Source organism: Syzygium oleosum, unplaced genomic scaffold (genome assembly GCF_021117445.2).
Source record: "Syzygium oleosum isolate NSW1041296 unplaced genomic scaffold, Sole_v2.1 Sole_v2.01, whole genome shotgun sequence".
NCBI classification, from domain to species: Eukaryota; Viridiplantae; Streptophyta; class Magnoliopsida; order Myrtales; family Myrtaceae; genus Syzygium; species Syzygium oleosum.
Window position 1 is genome coordinate 20175216 of NW_026607485.1, and position 20051 is coordinate 20195266.

The 20051-nt window shown below is 42.1% G+C and overlaps 2 protein-coding genes and 1 long non-coding RNA gene across 4 annotated transcripts; 2 read left to right on the forward strand and 1 right to left on the reverse strand.

The window, feature by feature from the left end:
• The first annotated feature begins 356 nt into the window (after positions 1 to 356).
• Positions 357 to 4756, forward strand: LOC115694023 (probable pectate lyase 8). Of its 2 annotated transcripts, none has more exons than XM_030621124.2 (7): positions 357 to 585; positions 1462 to 1524; positions 2032 to 2103; positions 2663 to 3314; positions 3416 to 3519; positions 3659 to 3797; positions 4037 to 4756. In XM_030621124.2, the coding sequence occupies exons 1-7, from the start codon at positions 473 to 475 to the stop codon at positions 4256 to 4258; spliced, it is 1365 nt and encodes a 454-aa protein (XP_030476984.1). In that variant the 5' UTR covers positions 357 to 472; the 3' UTR covers positions 4259 to 4756. The 2 variants fall into 2 exon arrangements, with proteins under 2 accessions (XP_030476984.1, XP_030476985.1); XM_030621125.2 differs by having other exon boundaries at positions 2672 to 3314.
• A 3745-nt stretch (positions 4757 to 8501) lies between these two features.
• LOC115694026 (inosine triphosphate pyrophosphatase) lies at positions 8502 to 14325 on the reverse strand. The gene is made up of 9 exons (XM_030621129.2): positions 13952 to 14325; positions 13785 to 13849; positions 13632 to 13695; positions 13529 to 13538; positions 10013 to 10044; positions 9801 to 9913; positions 9233 to 9309; positions 9014 to 9130; positions 8502 to 8925 (listed from the first exon to the last, which is right to left on the reverse strand). The coding sequence occupies exons 1-8, from the start codon at positions 14082 to 14084 to the stop codon at positions 9016 to 9018; spliced, it is 609 nt and encodes a 202-aa protein (XP_030476989.1). The 5' UTR covers positions 14085 to 14325; the 3' UTR covers positions 8502 to 8925; positions 9014 to 9015.
• A 2004-nt stretch (positions 14326 to 16329) lies between these two features.
• On the forward strand, positions 16330 to 17510 carry LOC130140112 (uncharacterized). Its single transcript, XR_008818108.1, has 3 exons — positions 16330 to 17252; positions 17325 to 17371; positions 17489 to 17510. It is a non-coding gene; the product is annotated as an uncharacterized LOC130140112 (long non-coding RNA).
• The last annotated feature ends 2541 nt before the right edge of the window (positions 17511 to 20051 follow it).

A 20051-nucleotide genomic window follows, 5' to 3' on the forward strand; every position in this document is an offset into this window, starting at 1 on the left:
GGGACCATATTGCACATTAAGTTAAAGTTCATGGATCACATAGCATATTGAGTTAAAGTTCATGGACCATATTAAACAAATTAAAAGTTCATGGATCACATTGCATATTGGACCGAAATTCAGGAATTATGTGTCATTATTCCTTTTTCTCGGATTGAAGCCGAAGCATCTTTCGTAAACCTAATTTGAATCAGGATCATAACCTAAGACCACTAATTTGCATTTTTCCAGATAAAAGAATAAAAAGAAAATAGAAGAAAAAAAGAATAATTATTATGACTTCATTTTTTTGGAACAGTGGAAATATTTATTTATTTGGAGAAAAGCTCTATAAAAAGCGCTCTTTTTTGTTGCACCTGTCCGAAACACGCTCACGTTGCTGCTCCTCCTCCTCCTCTTCCTCCCCCTCCTTCGTTCACTTCCCTTTCCCCAGCATCTTCTTCACTACGCACAGAGACAGAGCTGAGCGAAAATGGTCGAGCCGTGCCGGACCTCATGCCGCCTGAGTACCTTGGTTCTTGTCTTGCTGGTCGCCGGAGCAATGTCCGGAGCAGCGACCGCCCGCCACTCGTCTCGACCCAATGAGTACTTGCTTTCTTTCTTCCTCTTCCTCTTCCTCTTCTTCTACATTCAACGAATACGCATGTAGAAACAGGGCATTCCACGGCGCCATTCGCGTTGCATTAGCGAGACATTTCTCGGTCTGAACGTCTGGCAGTTGATATCCTCCTAGACAAGTGGGAGTAGTAGTTCAGCTGCACTGCATTCGTTTTCGTGGTCGAGGGAAGCTTCGAAAAATACCGGAAAAACCGGGCTTTTCCCGATTCCTAAACCCTTTTTTTAACCGGAGAACACTGTCTTCTCTGTTTTAACACGCACAGAGTTCAGTTCCGACGCGACACGATCACACGATTCGGAATTGCTGAAAAGAGGAATTCCCCACACGTCTTGATCAAGAATTTGGGATCGACACACGGCTTCGAACCGAATCTGTTCTGTTTTCATTGAATAGACAAATGGATGCGAACTAGATCACACGACACTACACAGTACGAATTGGCAGCCATACGCAGAAATTGTTTCGCTCGGACAATATATGCTACATTGACGGAATTGTAACTGGTATTACTGTTCTTTTTCAAGAAAAGTCTCTGTTTTTTTAGTAATCAGGCGTGCTCATTCCCTTCTCGAGCGACTCCATTAATGGCTCTCTGGCGAGCTTCAAAAGGGCATCCTCGTCTTCATTTTACTACTCTCCTTTCTTTATTTTCTTTCTCCGGACCACCTGAGACTTTTCCTTTCTTCTCTCTCCCCGTCGTTGAAGGGGAACCGGCCATGAAAATGGCTTGCATTGCATTGCATTGTGATTTAATGGCAGCCTCTAACTCCCGACGAATCCTTAATCAGTGAAGCTCGATACACGGAACATCTAATTTTTTCTTTCGAATTTCTGAATTGCAGGAACGTCGAAACGGGGGTGCTCCGGAGCTCAAGCTCGAACTACTCGTCCGTGGCGTCGTCAAGGTAACTGCATAGCGCTCGCCTGAACCAGGCTTTACGAAACTTCCGCAATCTAAACACTAATTTGCAGTTTGGACGGCTCGATAATACCGTCGACACGTGAAATTAATCTTTCGATTTCACCTCGATGGCTTAGATAAGTTTGTTTAGCTCGAGCGAGCCATTAGTTCTGTCTGCACTATCAGCCATACATTAAGCTAATATTCTTGTGCCGTTCGAACTTTACTTCTTGCCATTTATTAGAAGGCAGTAGGTTCACCGACAAAACAGGAACTTGATTTTCAAGATCCGCTTTTATTTTTTCTGTTGCATTTGCATAATTTTATACTTCGACATGCTGTCCTTGTCGGCAACCAAAACGGGAACATAAGTGCAAAACAGAGTACATTAATTCAGCGGTTGTTTGATGAACATGGACATCAGCTAGCATTTGTTACCGGCGATGCCGCCCGTTGAAAACTCCAAAGTCTCATAGACTCGCTTTTGCAATTTCCTACTTGCTTTTCGCAGCTCTGAAGAGGGTGATCATCCGAATGAGCAAGCAGTTGATGACCCGGAGAAGGTCGCCTCCATGGTCGACATGTGAGTTTCATTCCCCGTTCGCTCGCAATCTTTCGTCGATATAGTATGTTTCGGACACTTCATAATGCTTAAGTTTTTCGTGGGGACCATCGCTGCGACACCAAACAGTATCAAATGCCATGTGACAATACGTGACAATTTAGGCTATATGTTGCCAAAAGGACCAATGAAAGTGCCCTGTTTGTTTCTGCTGAAACTCCAAAATGAAGCCAGAGTTTCTTCTGTTCATTGTGCTGATTGAATCGAACCGATTTGTTTTCGTGAAGGGACGAATTTTCTGTTGCTTGTTTGCTGTAATGCTATGTCTGAGAACCATGATGTCACAGAAAGATTCAATTCTTTGCCATACCAAAGAAAGAGCCAAAGGTGGAAAAAGATTGGTACTCCACCGATGCTGCATTGGTGTTGTTATTCCTAACTGTCGGCGATTTGCGCTGAAATAGCGAAATTTTAAATGCAGAATCTGTGAAAGGATGATTCCACATTGATGTATAAGAAGCTGTGATTGAAATTTGATTGATTGAACGAAATATTCGGAAAAGGAGCTGACTTGGTTTAGTTTTGATAGGATCATCAAGAACAGCACAGAAAGGAGGAACTTGGGCTTCTTCTCTTGTGGGACTGGCAATCCGATCGACGACTGCTGGCGCTGCGACCCGAACTGGCACCTCAACCGCAGGCGCCTCGCCGACTGCGGCATCGGTTTTGGTAGGAATGCCATCGGTGGCCGCGACGGGCGATTCTACGTGGTGACTGACCCCGGCGATGACGACCCGGTTAACCCGAGGCCTGGCACACTGAGGCACGCTGTTATCCAGGAGGAGCCCCTGTGGATTATGTTCAAGCGCGACATGGTGATACAGTTGAAGCAGGAGCTGATCATGAACAGCTTCAAGACCATCGACGGGCGCGGGTCTAACGTCCACATTGCGAACGGGGCGTGCATCACGATCCAGTTCGTCACCAATGTGATCATCCACGGCCTTCACATCCACGACTGCAAGCCCACCGGCAATGCCATGGTCAGGAGCTCGACGACCCACTACGGTTGGCGGACCATGGCCGATGGCGACGCTGTATCCATTTTTGGGTCGAGCCACATCTGGGTCGACCACAACTCTCTCTCCAATTGCGCGGACGGCCTTGTTGATGCCGTGATGGGCTCGACTGCGATCACTGTTTCCAACAACTATTTCACCCACCACAACGAGGTGTGTCGAGTTGTTTATCATCTCACATTCGGGTTAACAATCGACACATTCTCTATACAATTGCAAGGCTTATTAACGGATACTTGTTCTCATGGATAAAGGTGATGCTGCTTGGTCATAGCGATTCTTACACGAGAGACAAGTTGATGCAGGTGACCATCGCTTACAACCATTTCGGCGAAGGACTGATCCAGAGAATGCCAAGGTAAAAAGATCAATGCAACCTTTGACGACCAAGGCCTTGCGTTTGGTTAATTTTTTCTCCGGTTTTTCTTCGACGGCCGCCATTACTAGCAGAGCGGTTTCGATTTTGACAGAAGATTTGAATGATCTCCAATATGCAGGTGTAGACATGGCTACTTTCATGTGGTGAACAATGACTACACTCACTGGGAAATGTACGCCATCGGCGGAAGCGCCGAACCCACCATCAATAGCCAGGGCAACCGATACGCCGCCCCGGTCAACCCCTTCGCGAAAGAGGTACAATATCTACGCGCTAGTCGAAAGGCCAATTTAACATGCATTTATGAACATAGATCAAGCCGGCCGTGTCGTAATTCCTTTGTCTTAGTGTAATCACAGAGCCAGTGACTTTAGGATCTTGATCTTGGTAATGCCTTTCCGCTAGCTAATGTAATATACGCCGGCGCTTCGAAATGCCGGCAAATTTTGACAAAACTTGGGCGAGAAGTGAGTTGTGATGGCCATATCATGCACAGGTGACCAAGAGGGTGGACACTTCTCAGAGCCGGTGGAAGAGCTGGAACTGGAGGTCGGAGGGAGATCTCCTGCTGAACGGCGCCTATTTCACTCCCTCAGGGGCCGGGGCATCAGGCAGCTATGCCCGAGCCTCGAGCCTCGGGGCCAAGTCTTCTTCCATGGTCGGGACCATAACCTCCGGCGCAGGCGCTCTCCCCTGCCACCCCAACCGCGCTTGCTAGCCCCGAAAAGGGGCGCTTTTCCAATTCTTGGTATATAATCATACGCCTAACGGTGTAAGTACAGAACACACCCGTTGTCTATACCCCAAAAGATACCGGAAAGAATTCACATTCGTTTCGAATGTCTTCAGACTGAGTGTAACAATTTACACCCGGTCAGTCGCAGTGGCCATCGATCACGTCCTCAACCTCGGCCTGCTTCAATCGGAAGGGAAAGCAAGCGCCACAGTTGGAGCCGGTGCGGAAGCGTTGTCCTCGATTTGCTGTCTCGCCATTTTCGTCTTTTGTCGACCCGTCCCACGTGCATGTGTCGTGTTCGTCTCCGTCTGTCCAGATACTAAAGTTTTCTTAGAGTGAATGTGCTCAAGAGTTCTGTAGTGTTTGTCGTTCATTAAGTACGATCAATAGTATGCAAAATGCTAGTGTGAATTCGAGCGTTGTAAGACAGTGTGATTTACAGGTAATGCCGCAATTAGCAATGCAAGCGATGCTATTTCAGCACTCTTTCTTTTATGGTTTTCGATTCATGCCCATCAAATCTACAATCTTTTCCACTCCCGCAAATTCGTTAGGTGTTAGGTGTAAATGTACAAGAAATCCTAAAACTTACATTCATAGTATAATGAAGTCATAAAGTTTTTATAAGTAGCACCAAATGTCCTCGAGGTAATATGAGACAATAACGGATGAAAAAAGAATAACGATCTACAAATATAATGGATATACTCGATCCAACAATATTTTACAAATTTCGAGATTTAGTTGCACGATTGGAAACTTTATAAATTCAATTGCACTTCAAGTATAAATCTCAAGATTTCTAGAGCGCGTGCGCTTATTCCTAAATTTTCTAGGGCGTGTGCGATTATGTAACTTTACGATAGAAACGATGTCGTTTAGGCTTAATTGTAGCTCATGTTAATACTCTACGACATCTAGGAGTCTAATTTGGTAAATTTTAAACTGTAAAAATTGGCTTGACAACTCTAAAAAACCCATGAAAAACTTTTAAAGCACAAATTAATACAAAGGCTGTCTTTTATATATTTAATGTTTTGGGGTCCCAAAAGCTACGTGCAGTTTCATTTGGCTGTGCAAAGGAAAAGAAAAAGTGTGGACATGACTTCACTTCACTCGACCAACTAGCAAACTGGGGGACCAAAATAAGGGCAAAATGAACTGTCTGAGCACGAAGGCTAACCTAACATGGCTGATTGCACGATTCCGGTTCCCTCGCACTTCAGTGTTGTAGTGCATCGCGAGGATTATCGAACCGCCTAATAGATCTGGAGGATGTACAGGACCATTACAAAAAAGAAGGCCTAAATTTATTGTGCGAATGCCAATTCAGTTTTAAACCTTTCGATGATTTCCAAATGTAGTCGTTCTGGCCAACTTTTGGCCGGATAATCCCTGATGTGGATGTTGACCATCCTAGGTGGCATGGCCGGTGCTGATGTGGATAATTATTTGCTTTTTCGAAAATTGAAGGAAAGGTCTTCACCAAATCTAAGCCAAACGTTAGTGGTCGGTGGGATTGAATCTTTCAGCCACATCAATTTGAACGAGGAGGAGGAGATTTGAATGGGGATTGGTTAGCCCGATTGACGCGGAAGATGTGGATGTCACATGACCATGCATGTGACCATGTCGCCCAACATGGCATGTGAGGGGTTTCGGTACCTGCATGACATGGACCCCCCAGCACATACATGATGTCCTCCCTCCCCAACGTTGCACATGGTACGTGATGATCGTGTGCGAATATGGTGGTGGAGATTGATGTGGACCTCTAGAAGCTCAGTAGCTTTTTGAGAGCTTTCTAGCCCCAGTATCATGCGTCATGGCATTTATGATGACATGATGCATGGGCCAACATGCCATATGTAGTCATTTCATGTGTAACTTTCCCAAGTACCCATTAAGTTATTTAGCATACCTATGGCTCACCCATTCGGGGATGTATGTACCTTCTGCCCCCTCAATACTAAGGGGATCATGTTTTTAGGGTGACATTCACGCGATGGCTGGATTTTGACCAAAGTCTAAAGCGTGAAAATATGCAAATAAGGAAACAAATAGGGGTCTAGAAAGATTTGAACTTAGGATCTCCTACTCTGATACCATGTGATTTTGTAGAACTGCTGCCAACTGTTTAAACTGCTAGATGAAGGTGTGGTTAAATATTTAATTATTCTAATAGATTTAGCCTTGAGGAACCATTGGCATTGGAGGCCCCCTCCACGCTCCTATTCAGTAATTACCTATTTAATATTGATCCAATTCAGTGAGCACATGTCTCCACATAAGCATAGTAAGTTCATGAAGCTCGGAGAAATAACCCAAATATAGGTTGTGTTCGTTTCCGGAAAAATATTCTCCCGGAAAATATTTTCCGGATTTTCCGGTGTTCGAGGGGGCGGAAAACGTTTTCCGTGAGAAAACGTTTTCCTTCCCCCCTCACAAAATAGCCTAAGTCTATGGAAAATGACTTCCGCTTCTTCAAAAGCGGAAATCATTTTCTGTAGCTGCTACTTCTTCTTCACTATTTTTTTTTTCATTTTTTTCGTTCTTCTCTTTCCTCAGCGCTGTGGCCGACGACCGACCAGTGGCGAGGCCCGAGCTCGCCGGCCTCAGGCGACCTCGCCCTCGCCGCCGTCTGGCGACGTCGGGCGAGTCTCAAGCCTCGCCCAGGTCGGCAGATCCGGCAAGGCCGAGCTCGCCCGAGGTCGGCGAGCTCCAACCTCACCAGATCCGGCGACCTCGAGCGCGCCCGAGGTCGCCAGACGTCGGCGAGGCTCCGGCGACCTCGGGCGAGGCTCGAGGTCGCCGGATCTGCTGATGCTTTGATTGTTTTGTTTTCTGGTGTTGCTGTTTGTGGGTTCTTCTTCTTCTTGTTCGTGGGCGAGGCTCCTCGGGCCTCGCTAGATCCGGCGACCTCGAGCCTTGCCTGAGGTCGCCAGACATCGGCGAGACTCCGACGACCTCGGGTGAGGCTCGAGCCTCGCCCATGTCGCCGGATCTGGCGAGGTCAGGCTCGCCGGATCAAGCGAGGCGGAGCCTCGCCACAGGCCGGCGAGGCTCGACCTCGCCGGAATCTGGCGAGCTCGAGCCTCACCGGCCTGGGGCGATGCTCGAGCTCGCCTCCGGCCGGTCGCCGGCCGCAGCCGTTGCCGGCGACCTACAGGAGAAGAAGCAAAAGAAAAAGAAAATATTAAAAATATTAAAAGTATTGCAAGAAGGAAAATCATTTCTATACCGAACAACGGAAAATATTCTCCGAGACTTTTTCAGATTTTAGCCGAACACCAGAAAATTGTGTTCCGGAAAAACATTTTTCAGGAAAATGACTTCCGAGAAAATATTTTCCAAAAGGAGAATATTTTTCGCCAAACGAACGGAGCCATAGATAAATATATTTATTCATATAAAGAGGTGTCTCGCCACACACACATATATGTATGCAAGAGGCAAAGACAAGTGTAATGGCTCATAAAAGAAGAAATTTCTAAAGCCGCACGGTAAGTGGATGCCAGATCGAGCGACCCGTGAATCAAGGAGCAAGTGGTGAGTGGGAATAAGTGATTCTGCTTCACAAAAAAGTTGGCTTGCATCATTATGCTCGGTACTGAAGATTGCCGAAAGATACAAATCTCATTTGGACCAAAGACGGGGCAAAATCAGATCGGAGTGAGACTTGTCAGCAACCTTCTTGCTGACATCTTTCTCATTTCCTTCTCTTAATCAATTCAATTTTCGTCCTTGTTCCTTGCAGGATTTTTGCTTAAGAACCAATAATTGTCAAAAGGGTACAAAAAAGGAAGAATAAGTTGGTACTTGAGAGGACACAGTTCAGGATCTACTTTGCCATAGAGAAGATGAAAGGAAAAGGGAAATAAAGAAGAAGAAGAAGAAGAAGAAGAGTACAGTCCTAATTGCAAGTCTTTCTGGGTACCAAGTCACTTTCATTTCATAATTTATCTGCTTTCCAATAGCTGCAAAAAATATGTGAAAAAATACATCCGGTTGTCTATGTTGTCTAAACTTCTCCGAAGTTATAGAATTTGTACACAAATTGGGTTCGCAAGAAAATGTACTCACCATCAAACTGAGCACAAAGACGTCCAGGGTCTATGCAATCAACCCCGGTTGGCGCAGGAATGCTTTGTGCCTCCTGTGTTAGTAGAAAGAAGATTGTTCTCGAAAATCAGCCACACATGCTCTCAAAGTTTTGCTCTCGAGGAAGGCAGAATCGAATATATTTCCAGAGAGAAATTCGAAATGACCCCGAAATATGACAATACTTACATGTTCATGTATTGCCAAGTGATGCAGTTCACCACAACAGCATGAATATAGACTTTTTATGCTCATAGATTCGTCATTTTATCGAACGATGCTTCAGGGTTTTGTCAAGCATTTCCAAAAAGTTTGACAATAAATGATGCTTGCTATGCAAGCAATTGAGCAACGTTTGCACAATTTGTTCAATCGCAGATATAATCACTCTCTTCTAGACCCTATTGAAAGATGATGTCTATGAAAGCCCAGTTTGCTGATTTTCTTCACCTAACAAAGTTGCAGGAAAAGCAACACTAGCAATTGATCCCGACATTTTCTCTGGCCTTTTTGTTCTTTCTCCTCCTCCATCACCACTTGAGCATCCACTGTACAAAGATAAATTGCACAGTATGTTATTTTGTACGGAGTGACGCTGTACAAGAAATAGCCATTACAGTAGTATAAAAAGCTTACTCTTATGGGTCGGACTGGAAAATGTAACCAGCCTCGGCAAAATGGGATTTTACTTGTGCGAGAGCCCTGTAACGGTGAGAGATCTTATTCTTCTCTTCCTTGGGCATCTCTGCGTACCTATAACAAACAGAAACAACATATTAAAGTATGGTAACATAATATGACAGTTAATATAGGCAAAACCGCAGAAACCAAAGAGGACTCGGACATAAAACTTACGTTTGCTCGTAGCCGTCGGGTTGGAAGATTGGATCCCATCCAAAATCAGTGGGTCCCCTTGCAGGTACTATCTTCCCCTGAGATGGCCACAAGAGTCAGATATCAGTGCAATCAACCAATCCACAACTAGAAATTTCTTCCGACTCAGTGGAGCAGACAAAAGACAGCAATCAATGCATATGAAAAGCTCCATCGTAATTGATGAACAAAACAAATCGATTAAGAATTAACCATGGATATCATCGAAAATCCCAAGCTCATTCTTCTCATGTCAAGAGCATTTCTCGACATTAATGTAGAATTATAATCAGCAACTTTACAATCCTGGGTTTACCTTGCAAAAACTAAGGATCTCACTCGAATAAACCTAAAATTGAACTTAATCTCATCACGGAATCCTTTCAGTTACCGAAAACAAGGGAAGTCACAAACTGTTGTAGTAACTGTAATATAACTAAGTTCTACATATTCTGTCGAGTAGCTAAGATAAGAGGAATAAGGGCACGGAAGAAAAATTGTGATAAAAGAATTCTAATGTATGATGGTGTCCTCTACAAGAGCAACTTACTGGAGTCTTTCCAAGAAAAGTGATTGGTTCAGCATCGGGTCCATTCATGAAAGAAAATGCGCACAAAGCATAAGCTGATTTATCCTCATATGCCATCAACATATTGTTGAGACCTATAGTAGTTAGACAAAGAGGGCATAAAATAAATGTATGAGCACTTCCGAGAGAACAGGGGCTAAATAATTCAGAAAAGAGCAAAGGAAAAAAGATACCTTCATGACCAAGCTTCTGCAGAAACCACTTGCTGCGTGATTTATAATAAATTAGATATTATCACAGAAAGAAAATAAGATATTTTAGTAACCCAATTAAAGAACAATTCATTGTAACATGTATAGATGTTAAATAGTTTAAAGCATTAAAAATCTGATATTTACTGGCATTGGATATCGAAAGAAAATTAAGTGTCTAAGTAGAACTTTAGAAGATTCTGCATCTACATATGGAAGAGGTCATCAAAAACAAAACTAGTTGCCTGGATGGGGCAGCTTCCCCAAGATAGACAAAATTGAGGGAGGCTGGCAAGGCCCTCCTGAATCTGATTGAAGCTTCAAATTAATGACTTGAAAAGTGATTGAAGCATTTTTGTTGTCTGGTGAAGATTTATCCATTTGGAGAGCATCTCATGCAAGAAGACGAGGGATACCAGCAGTGACTAGTTGATTTACTCTCAAACATTCAAAATCCAATTATTGAAAAAATTCTTATCTTCAATCTGGTTTACTGTCCAACAAGAACAGGATAACTCCAACATTTAAGAGAATGAGGTAAGTAACCTATGAAAGCAATAAAAAAATTTCACTTAATCAGCCATTCATATAACTTGCCTGACCAGAAAAGGAGAAATAAGCTAAAAGAATAACAAACAACTTTTCTCAGCTAGATTTCTCAGAGAAGTGGCCCTTGGCGGTAGGAGAAAGACTAGTAACATATAAAAATGTCAGATAAATCATATGTGTGAAGATAAGGGGAAAGAAGGAAGTGAACATCTAAAATTGACACTCTTCAAGGTAACCCTACTCGCTGCATCCAGGGCCAACTACAATTCTGATTGAGGTTGAGAGTGCGAACAGCATCTTACACCGCATCACTTCCAACTCCTCTAAGTACATAGTAGAATAACTAATGGCTTCCCGGGTATGTTTACCAGAAGCAACCCTAGTATGTCGGAGTAAGAGTACAGACAACCACTTTTTTTCTTCTGACAAGTTAGCTGGCCAGAAGAAGCTAGTATATATGTGTGCAGATGAAGGGAAGAAAGAAGTGAAAATCTAGAAACCATGCTTTTTAAGGTTATTCATCACGCCAAAGGTGCATGAGAGGCCTATTACAATTTCAATTAAGGGCAGAAGTGCATGTAGCTTCTTAGACACCCATACCAGAAGTGACATTTCCTCAAAGTGCACGGTAGAGTTGGTACACCCCACAAAATCCGAGGGGCTTAAGCATCCTATACTTGAGAATGCAAGTGCACTGATTGAGGTTGGCTCAAGGTTAGTAGAGTTGAGAATTCAAAATTAATCCATGATGTTGGGGGGGCATATAGGCCATCTTGTCAGATGTCAAGAATTTAAACTATCCTCTCAAATGGATCGGTATGGAAGGGGAAGGCATCACTGATAGAGAAACACACAAGCTCATCAGTCACGCTAGTCGTGAAGACTAATGAAATTATGCAGCAGTCCTGTATCAGTACTTCATAGTCTATACACCAGCCAACAAATATACTTAAGCGTCTCTTTGACCCTTGCTTCAAGAACTTGTCGATATTTTTTATATACTCATGCCTTAGCTTTTGGTAGAACTCATTATCATAGCATCCCTGTTAAATCCAATTCAAAATTTTGGGCTCAAGGCCCTATAAACATTATCCAGAGGAGCTATGAAACAGGTGAACAAAGTTCAATCATCCAAAGGAGCCCCGCCCTTTCACTTCCCTCACTCTTCTTAGGAATGTTGATGGAGACTGCCTGAGCTATATACAAATAGAGGCCTGCAAAGTGAAGGATAAATTTTCTACATCCAGCATTATGAGTTAGGATAATTGTGTGAGCGCAAACTGCAAAGTTCTTTCCAAGCATAATACGAGATTTGACCATCATCATACTTGTATAAAGACAAAGGATATTCATGAAACATCATTTACAACTCATAATAGGCATTAGGACATCAATGTCATTTTGTTCAACTCTCAACCAATGCATTCGCGACCTTTCAATGCACTTCATCGTGATTTATCAGTGTATCTAGAGAACTTTGACCTGCTCTTCTTTGATTATACTCAGGTTAATAGTTTCCAGTGATCCTGACCATTTGATAAAAATTCATTTCACAATCTGAGATGAACAAATCTTAGGGGAAAAACTTGGAACCTAGAGACAACTACAACCAATAACTACAGCCAACCATTTCACTCTTTCGCTTTAGTCTGTCACTTGGGAATTTTTGGCGTGGAGAAGTCAGAATATACCTTTGTGTCAGCTATTGACATTTGTTAAAAAAGATTAAAAATCCCTCAGTCCTCATACAACCGTAGCCCACACCAACTCAGTCCCAGAGCCATAAAAAAAAGATTTCTGAGAGAAGTTGCCTAAATTTGAGGGCAAGGATACTAATTTGATGGTAGTTGATACACCGATCAAGGATGCATATGTTATGTCCTTGGCCCTTAAGTACTCTAGAAGGGGTTAATACTTTCCTTGTAGGATAGAAAGTAATAGAGGTGAAAGAATTAATAGGTCAATGTTGGACAGAATTCTTTCCGACAATAGCAGTAACTATTTTTGAAATTTGTTCTAACAGCATAAGACTGAGACTCGATTGATGCTTGATGTATAATATGAAGTGAATGACCTCACATAACTAATCATAAAGGCAACCATCTTTCTTGAGTAGCACTACAACACCCTTTTCACTCCTCTCTAATATGACCCTCTTTCAGGACCTGTTTGGGTATTGTCCTCCGTAGAACAATCATTGGCAGAGTGAAAACAGGTAATTATGGTTCAGAGAGAAACTGGCTAAAGCTCCCGAATGAATAAAATTTTGCGAAGATGTTGAGATAGTTCAGACTGGTTTCTGGAAGGGAATAGAATGTATCCCAATCTGCAGCCGTTCAGCCGGTTCTCAATGTCTGTCAGAAGGTCAAGGTAGCTTAGAACTTTCAATTTCTCTTTCTCTCTGTGTTTCCGATCTGATTGATTGTTTCAGCCGTACAATAGTTTGCTCCTCCATCAGTTAATATGTAAACACTACTTTGCAGAAATGACTACTGCAGTAGCAATAATTGACACCGGTGCCCTAATTAGATATAAAATCAAGTATAAACTTATCATACTAAATATCCCAATTTAACAAAGTGAAACTTTGATCCTACAATAAAACGATCAGCAGTATAACCCCTCAATTTGCTCGGATGCCCAACTCAAGATAACTAACTCCAAGACAGTCCACAGTTACATAGTCATTGACTTAAAATCGAGGAGAAAAAATAAGAAAAGCACCAAACAAGTGCTGATTTACAGACACAATGTACCATCACAACTATTCTCATATTATTCAAGAAATTTTTCCAAGCTAATTGTTCACTGCTAGTTAAAAAAGGAAGCAATAGAGCAGAAAAGAAAAGAAATCAAGCAGAGCACCAAAACAACCAGATACTTAGAAAAGAACAAGAATCAGAAACAAGACCTCACATAGCAGAGCAACAGCAAAAGAAAGCGACTTACATGTAAGGCCCTGCGCATCAATTCGAAAACAAATCCATCAGAACAATCTGTCATACGCGAATTACTCACCAAGGCATCAAGCACTCAAAAAATTGAGACGTACCCGGAAGACCCTTCAGGGCATTGAAGCAGAGGCAAGTGTCTTCAACCAGCACAGGTCCACTGACCTTCCAATTCAAAGAGCCAATCAAGTCCACTGGACAAATACGGAAAAGCACGTCACAGAAACCAAAAAAAATGAGAAAAGGGCAAGTACCTCAATAGCAGCCAATCGAGCCTTCTCTCTGGATATGTCTTCAGGCTCTCCTTGCAATTCAGGCACTTAGAACGACAAAACAAAAGACACCCAGTTAAGAGTTTCTTAGAAAAAGGCGAGTAATAGAAGATCAGCGACAGAGAGAGAGAGAGAGAGAGAGAGTATACAGTCGAGCTTGAGGGACTGAAAGGGGATGGATTGACCCAAGATGGAGCGGACTTCTTCGAGCTTCTTGGCGTTGCCGGTCACGAAGGTCACCGGCCGCGACAGCACCGGACCAGAGGCTTTCACGGCCGCCATGCTTTCCCGCCTAGCTTTCTCGCCGCGAGAGAGTCACGAGGTCGTGGAGGGTTACGGGTACACCGATCGAATTGGCTTAAGATGGTGAACTCTTCCCTCCACTTCCACACTTTTCTTTTGTACTTGAAACTATGGCACCAACCAGGTTTAATCGAATCGTGCACTTTTCTTTGTACTGGTTAGGGGTTTCGACCAAAACAATAAAAAATGGTTATGGGTGATCGGTTGTCGTCGATTCCCACTCTTGCATAGAGAATCCGACCAGAAGTATCGGTTCCCAATTTATCGAACTGGAACCGGCCCATCCGGTCCTGAACAGGATTGGGCCAGACCAGTTCTGGGATGGGTCTAGGAATTGATAGTAGTATTTTTTCTTTTTCTATCCCCTCTAAGACTGCGGGTGTTGTTGCATAGTCTAAACTCACTGGAGTTTGCCTCAGTGACCACCCTTCCTACTTGGGAAGGAGAGAGTGGTGAGTTCAATTCCCCATCTTCTCAGGGAGGTTAGGAATGAGGACGTTTAGTTTCAAATTTGGGTTTCAACTCCCATGTTCCCACACCTTGCAACGAGGCATGACAAAAGTTTGAAAGTGAGTTGAGATTAGAGTAAAACAGACAAATTTTTTTTTTTTTCGTTCTTTAGTGCTTTGGATCTTTAATCAATGAAAATCTTGGTGGAAAGACGCTAAAGTTGTGATAAAAGTGATCAAGATTCATTAACTTGCTAATAAATAAAAAATGTTGGTTCGGTCCACACCTGAACTTGGGAACCGGACCGACAATCACTGGTTCCAAATTGTAGGATTTGGGAACCGCCTAGGACCAGTAGGTCCGGTCCGGTTCTAGTGCTCACCCCTAAAACTGGTGGAGTAGCTAAAGACCCGAGTTTGATCTACTCATGGAAATGTATGCAATACTAGTTAAATTCTATCAATAATATACGAAGTTGTGTCCAAGAAATCTTGTGTAGTAGCTAAAGACGCATGATTATGCGAAGTTTAAGCACGACAAAGACTTGAAAGATGTCGACGGCGTTTAAGGAGCCCTTGAGGAGTTGTGGAAGAGTGAGTAGCATTTTTGAAAGAAGGGTTGAGGATATAACTCGAACTTAAACCCAGCCAATCAAACCTAACCTCAAATTAAAGCAGTAAAATAGTCTTTCACATTGAATGTCAGAAAATCACAAAAAGAAGTCCACCTTGGACTTTTAAAATGTTTAAAATGGGAAAATGGATACCATAACTGTTATAACTTTCATACAATGTTTATTTAAATGTCATAACTTTTTTTTTTTCAATCACTTAACTGTCATATATGTACGACGCTCACTTGAGTGCCATAATTTAAAAAAAAAATGTTCACCATAAGTGCTATGCTACGTTGGATTTCCGGCATTTAGGTGAACATTTTCAAAAAATTGTGGCACTCAAGTCATTAATTGAAAGTTAATGCCATAAAGCACTCGGAACTCAAGAAATTTCTAATCCATAGGTTTCACAAAATAGTGAGCATATTTGCAAAACCAACTCATCGTATTGAATTCACAGCCTAACTCTAAGCTTATAATAACATCAGACTTGGAGGAAGAGGGGAAATCTTCAATGTCGTTTGATCTTTAATTGTGAGAATTTTCAATTCGCGAGAGTGACGACTTTACAAGGTTGTGCATAAGTTAACGAGTTACGTCCAGACAAAATTAATCATTAACATTTGATTGGCGTGAAAATCTTGAAAACATGTGTAATTCATCTGTGATTGACTGGTTGTTTCGCGAGAGAGTTGTATGAGACTAAATATTGTGAATTATTCAGTGTAACAGGTGTTGAGGAAACTTCCTGATTTTGTAGTTGACAAAATTATCTGCGATCACTACAAAAAAACATGGATTTTGCCACGGAAATTTGCGACGGGGAATTTTTCGTCGCTAATTTGCGACGGAATTTGCCACGAAATAAAAATTCGTCGCGAATTAGCGACGGAAAATAAATCCGTCGCTAATTCAGCGACGGATTGGAAAATGCCCTTCATTTTTGGAATCCGTCGCAAATTTGCGACGGATTGAAAAATGCCTTTTTATTTTTGGAAATCAGTTTCAAATTCGCGATTATTTTATTTTTTCGCGACAGAAAATCACTTTCGCACCTTTGTCGCTGAATCCGTCGCTAAATTTAGCGACGAACTCTGAATTTAGTCCCCCGCCAATCTCTCAAATCTGCCCGCCCTCACCCCAGTTTTTCTCTCTCTCTCTCTCTCTGCTATTCCTCAGAACCCCCCCCCCCCCCTCTGCCAAACACCTCTCCGTCGCTCCCTCCTCCCCTCCGCCAGCCATGATGGCCACCCTCACCGCCACCGCCGCCGCCGCCGTTGCCTCCTCTTCCGTCGCCATCCGCCCGTTCCGCGCCCACAAGCCCTCCCGCGCGCCCCGCCGGGATCCGGTGCTCCGTCACCGAGGGCCCCGCGATCTCCCAGCTGAGGGCCGCCGGCGGGGGACTGGTTGATTGCGTGGTGGTCGGGGGCGGGATCAGCGGGCTTTGCATCGCCCAGGCGCTCGCCACGAAGCACTGCGACAGGGCCCCCGACGTGGTCGTCACCGAGGCTAGGGACCGCGTCGACGGCAACATCACCACCGTCGAGAGGGACGGCTACCTGTGGGAGGAGGGCCCCAATAGTTTCCAGCCATTCCGAGATTTGTACGTTCCGTCGGTCCCATTCCGAGATTTCTTTCCATCGGTCCCATTCCGAGATTTGTACGTTCCGTCTACTCTAATTTTGTGACCTTTTTATTGAAGTTCTCGAGTATGTTTGTGTGTTAACTGATAGATACATCGTCGGATTATTGTAATGGTTGTCGTTGCTCTTGTTTCGTTAGAATTGGGTATAGTCTTCATCGAGAAATGGAGATGATGTTTGTGAGTTTATAGGGTAAATGGGTCAGGATACGGTGCTTTGCAAGTGTTTGATGAATGACCCAGTTCTCCAATTTGCGAATAGACGTGCAATTTTGGACTTTTTTTATGCTGTTGCGAATAGCGGGGCGAGGCTCGAATCGGCGTGAGTTCTTTCTTGGGTGTTCTTCCTTTTTTTTTTCTGGGGGAAAGGAAGAAAATGGAGAGGACAAAGCTATCGTTGGATAGATGCTCAAGAACACTCAGACTTCACTTGCAGAAGGTAGTGCTTCATGTGTTATCTTTTTTGAAGCTTTCTTTGGATAGATGCTCATTCTCTTGCTTGTCACTTCAGAACAAGAACGCAATCGCCAGTTGACAAAGCCTGTAACTGCTGAAAAGGTAGGATATAGTTCTATGTATTGTTGATATTCGCATTGAGGTTGGCAATGAGAACCTCGCCAGAGTACAGTTGTGCTGTTTTTGTGCATATTGGTCATCACTTTTGTTTGTTTGCAGATGGAAACAAGAAAAGCAGAGCTAGACTAACCTTGCAACTAATCTCAAGAGGCAGAAGCAAGAGTATGAGGCTATTATATCCTCATCAGAGACTGATTTGCATGAAAATGAAGCGGAATCAAAGTGGCAGGAGCTAAAAGATACTAAATCATCGGTCATTGATGCAACCCAGCGATTAGAAGGTGGAAATTTTGGATTGATCGGAATATTGTTGTCTTGAATCTTTAGATTTTGTTCGCGCTTTTGATTGAAACAAAAATTATCAGGAATTAATAGAAGTACAGAGGAAACAAATAATCAAATCAAAAAGATCAAAGATGAGATGGCAAAGTTGAAGGTATTATTTAATTTTTTCAGTGTGGACTAAATGTTGGTATTCAACTCTTTGGTTTCTTCTCAAATGATTGCTCGAATGCAGGCTTTGGAGGACACCTATGAGAAAACACTTCAGGATGAAACTAAAGAACTTGAACAACTCTTTAGCCGGAGGAATACTCTTATAGCTAAAAAGATGAGTACTCAAAAAAGATAAGGAACTTGGGCCCGTTATCTTCTGATGCTTTTGAGACGTATGTTCCCTTGTCTAACTGTGAAAATGTTTTGACTTTGAAAATGCTTTTGAGGCGTATGTTCCCTTTGCTACTGAATTTTAATTTGGTTTCCACTATTGAAGCTCATCATACCTCATTTTATATGTTTGAGATTATAGGTATAGACGGAGGAGCATCAAAGAGTTGCAGAAGATGCTTCACAGATGCAACGAGTAGCTCCGACAGTTTAGTCATGTAAAAAAAGAAAGCACTTGATCAGTACGTGAACTTCACAGAGCAAAGGAAGTGAGCATCTCACATGGACCGTGTCTTTAGTTTTGTTCAGTATTTATATGATGGAGATTGTCGCTAAAAGTCGGATATTCTTTTTTGATTCATTTATGTCGTCATTGTTTATTGTGCAAGATTAGTTATTATGCAAGGTTATTTATTCTCTCAGTATGTGTACTATCAAGAAAAAAATTTATGTCATTCTTGTGGAAAATGTAGATGAATGTATTTCATTTTCATATTATTATAATATTTTGATGTTATTACGTGCTTAATCAATGTTAAATATAAATTTCAGAAATTAATTTTGCTTTTAATTAAGTTTAAAATCGAAAAATAAAATAAATGATTTTATCATACGATCACAAATTATAAAAGTTCGTTACAAAAATAAAATTTCATCGCTAATTTCGTCCCTAAACGATATTCGTCGCAGAGTTCGTCGCTAAAGAATTAATAAAAAATCGTTGCTAAATTTGTTCATGAATAATGTTCATGGCAAAAGTCAAAATTTTTCGTGACAAATTTGCGACGAATTTTGTCACGAATAAGTTCGTCGCAAATTACAAACAAAAAAAATTCGTGGTAAATTAGCGACGGATTGGAAAATGCCCTTTATTTTTGGAATCCGTCGCAATTTTTGTGACGGAAAAATTTTGCGACGAATTATTTGCGACGGATAAAGTTCGTGGCTAATTTGCGCGACGAATTATTTCCGACGAATTTTGCGACGAATTTTTTTCCGTCACAAAATTTTGCGATGCCGAATTAGTGACGGAATTTTTTCCGTCGCAAATTCAATTAGCGACGGATTTTGCCAAATTTTTCGTCGCAAAATTCATCGCTAATCCCTTGTTTTTTTGTAGTGGATTAACTTGTAAATCTGATATATATTCTGAAGTATTTTGATCCAAGTAAATATATTCTGAAAGTAGTAACTTTAATACTTCAAGAGAACTTGACTTTCTGGATGCTCAGACTCTACGAGGTTCAGAACGAAAACTTCAGACTTTACAAGTTTCAGAACGAGAAGTTCAGACTCTACTAATATAGACACTTAGACTTTATATTAAGGTGTCAAAGATCTTCTGACTCTAATTTTAAAGGACTTATTTGTTACTGAAGACCTACGCTGACTTTGAACAAAAAGCAAGAACCTAAAATTCTTCAGAATCAGAATTTTTCGGAACGAAACATAACAGCTGGTGATCTGGCTTGGATTTCACAAAAGAAAAGTTTTGATTGACTCAATCTCAGCCTAATTGATTGACAATCAAACATTACGCCCAGGTGTAAGAAATCAAGGGTTTAATCGGAAGGAGTGATGGCCAAGAAAAATGATTGCTTGAGGCTAGGTATCAAACTAGAACAAGAAGCTTGGCTTAAGAGGACAAGTGGGGTGCGGCCAAGCTTACTCCTTCATAAGCCAAGTGAGAGGAGAGTCTGAAGAGATATTTTGGTGAGAATATCTCCCCCTATTTAACACCAATTATAAATTAATAAAATGGTTAACATTACTTAACAAAAAATTGACCAATAATACTACCCACTAATTTCCTTCTGTAGAATGACTTCACAAAAGGTAAGGTTGATACAACTCTATTTATTAAGAAAAAAGGCAAGGATTTCTTAATTGTTCAAGTTTATGTGGATGATATTATATTTGGATCCTCTAATGAAGTGCTTTGCAAGGAATTTTCAAAGTGTATGCAGAATGAGTTCGAAACGAGCATGATGGGAGA

Excerpts from the sequence above, each read along its gene's own strand:
- LOC115694023 (XM_030621124.2), top strand. The coding sequence starts at position 473 with ATGGTCGAGCCGTGCCGGACCTCATGCCGCCTGAGTACCTTGGTTCTT. Across the intron at positions 2,104-2,662 it reads GTCGCCTCCATGGTCGACAT|TTTTGATAGGATCATCAAGA; the intron begins GTGAGTTTCATT and ends GACTTGGTTTAG. Across the intron at positions 3,798-4,036 it reads TCAACCCCTTCGCGAAAGAG|GTGACCAAGAGGGTGGACAC; the intron begins GTACAATATCTA and ends TATCATGCACAG.
- LOC115694026 (XM_030621129.2), bottom strand. The coding sequence starts at position 14,084 with ATGGCGGCCGTGAAAGCCTCTGGTCCGGTGCTGTCGCGGCCGGTGACC. Across the intron at positions 13,696-13,784 it reads CTCGATTGGCTGCTATTGAG|GTCAGTGGACCTGTGCTGGT; the intron begins GTACTTGCCCTT and ends TTGAATTGGAAG. Across the intron at positions 9,131-9,232 it reads CCCGACGGCTACGAGCAAAC|GTACGCAGAGATGCCCAAGG; the intron begins GTAAGTTTTATG and ends TGTTTGTTATAG.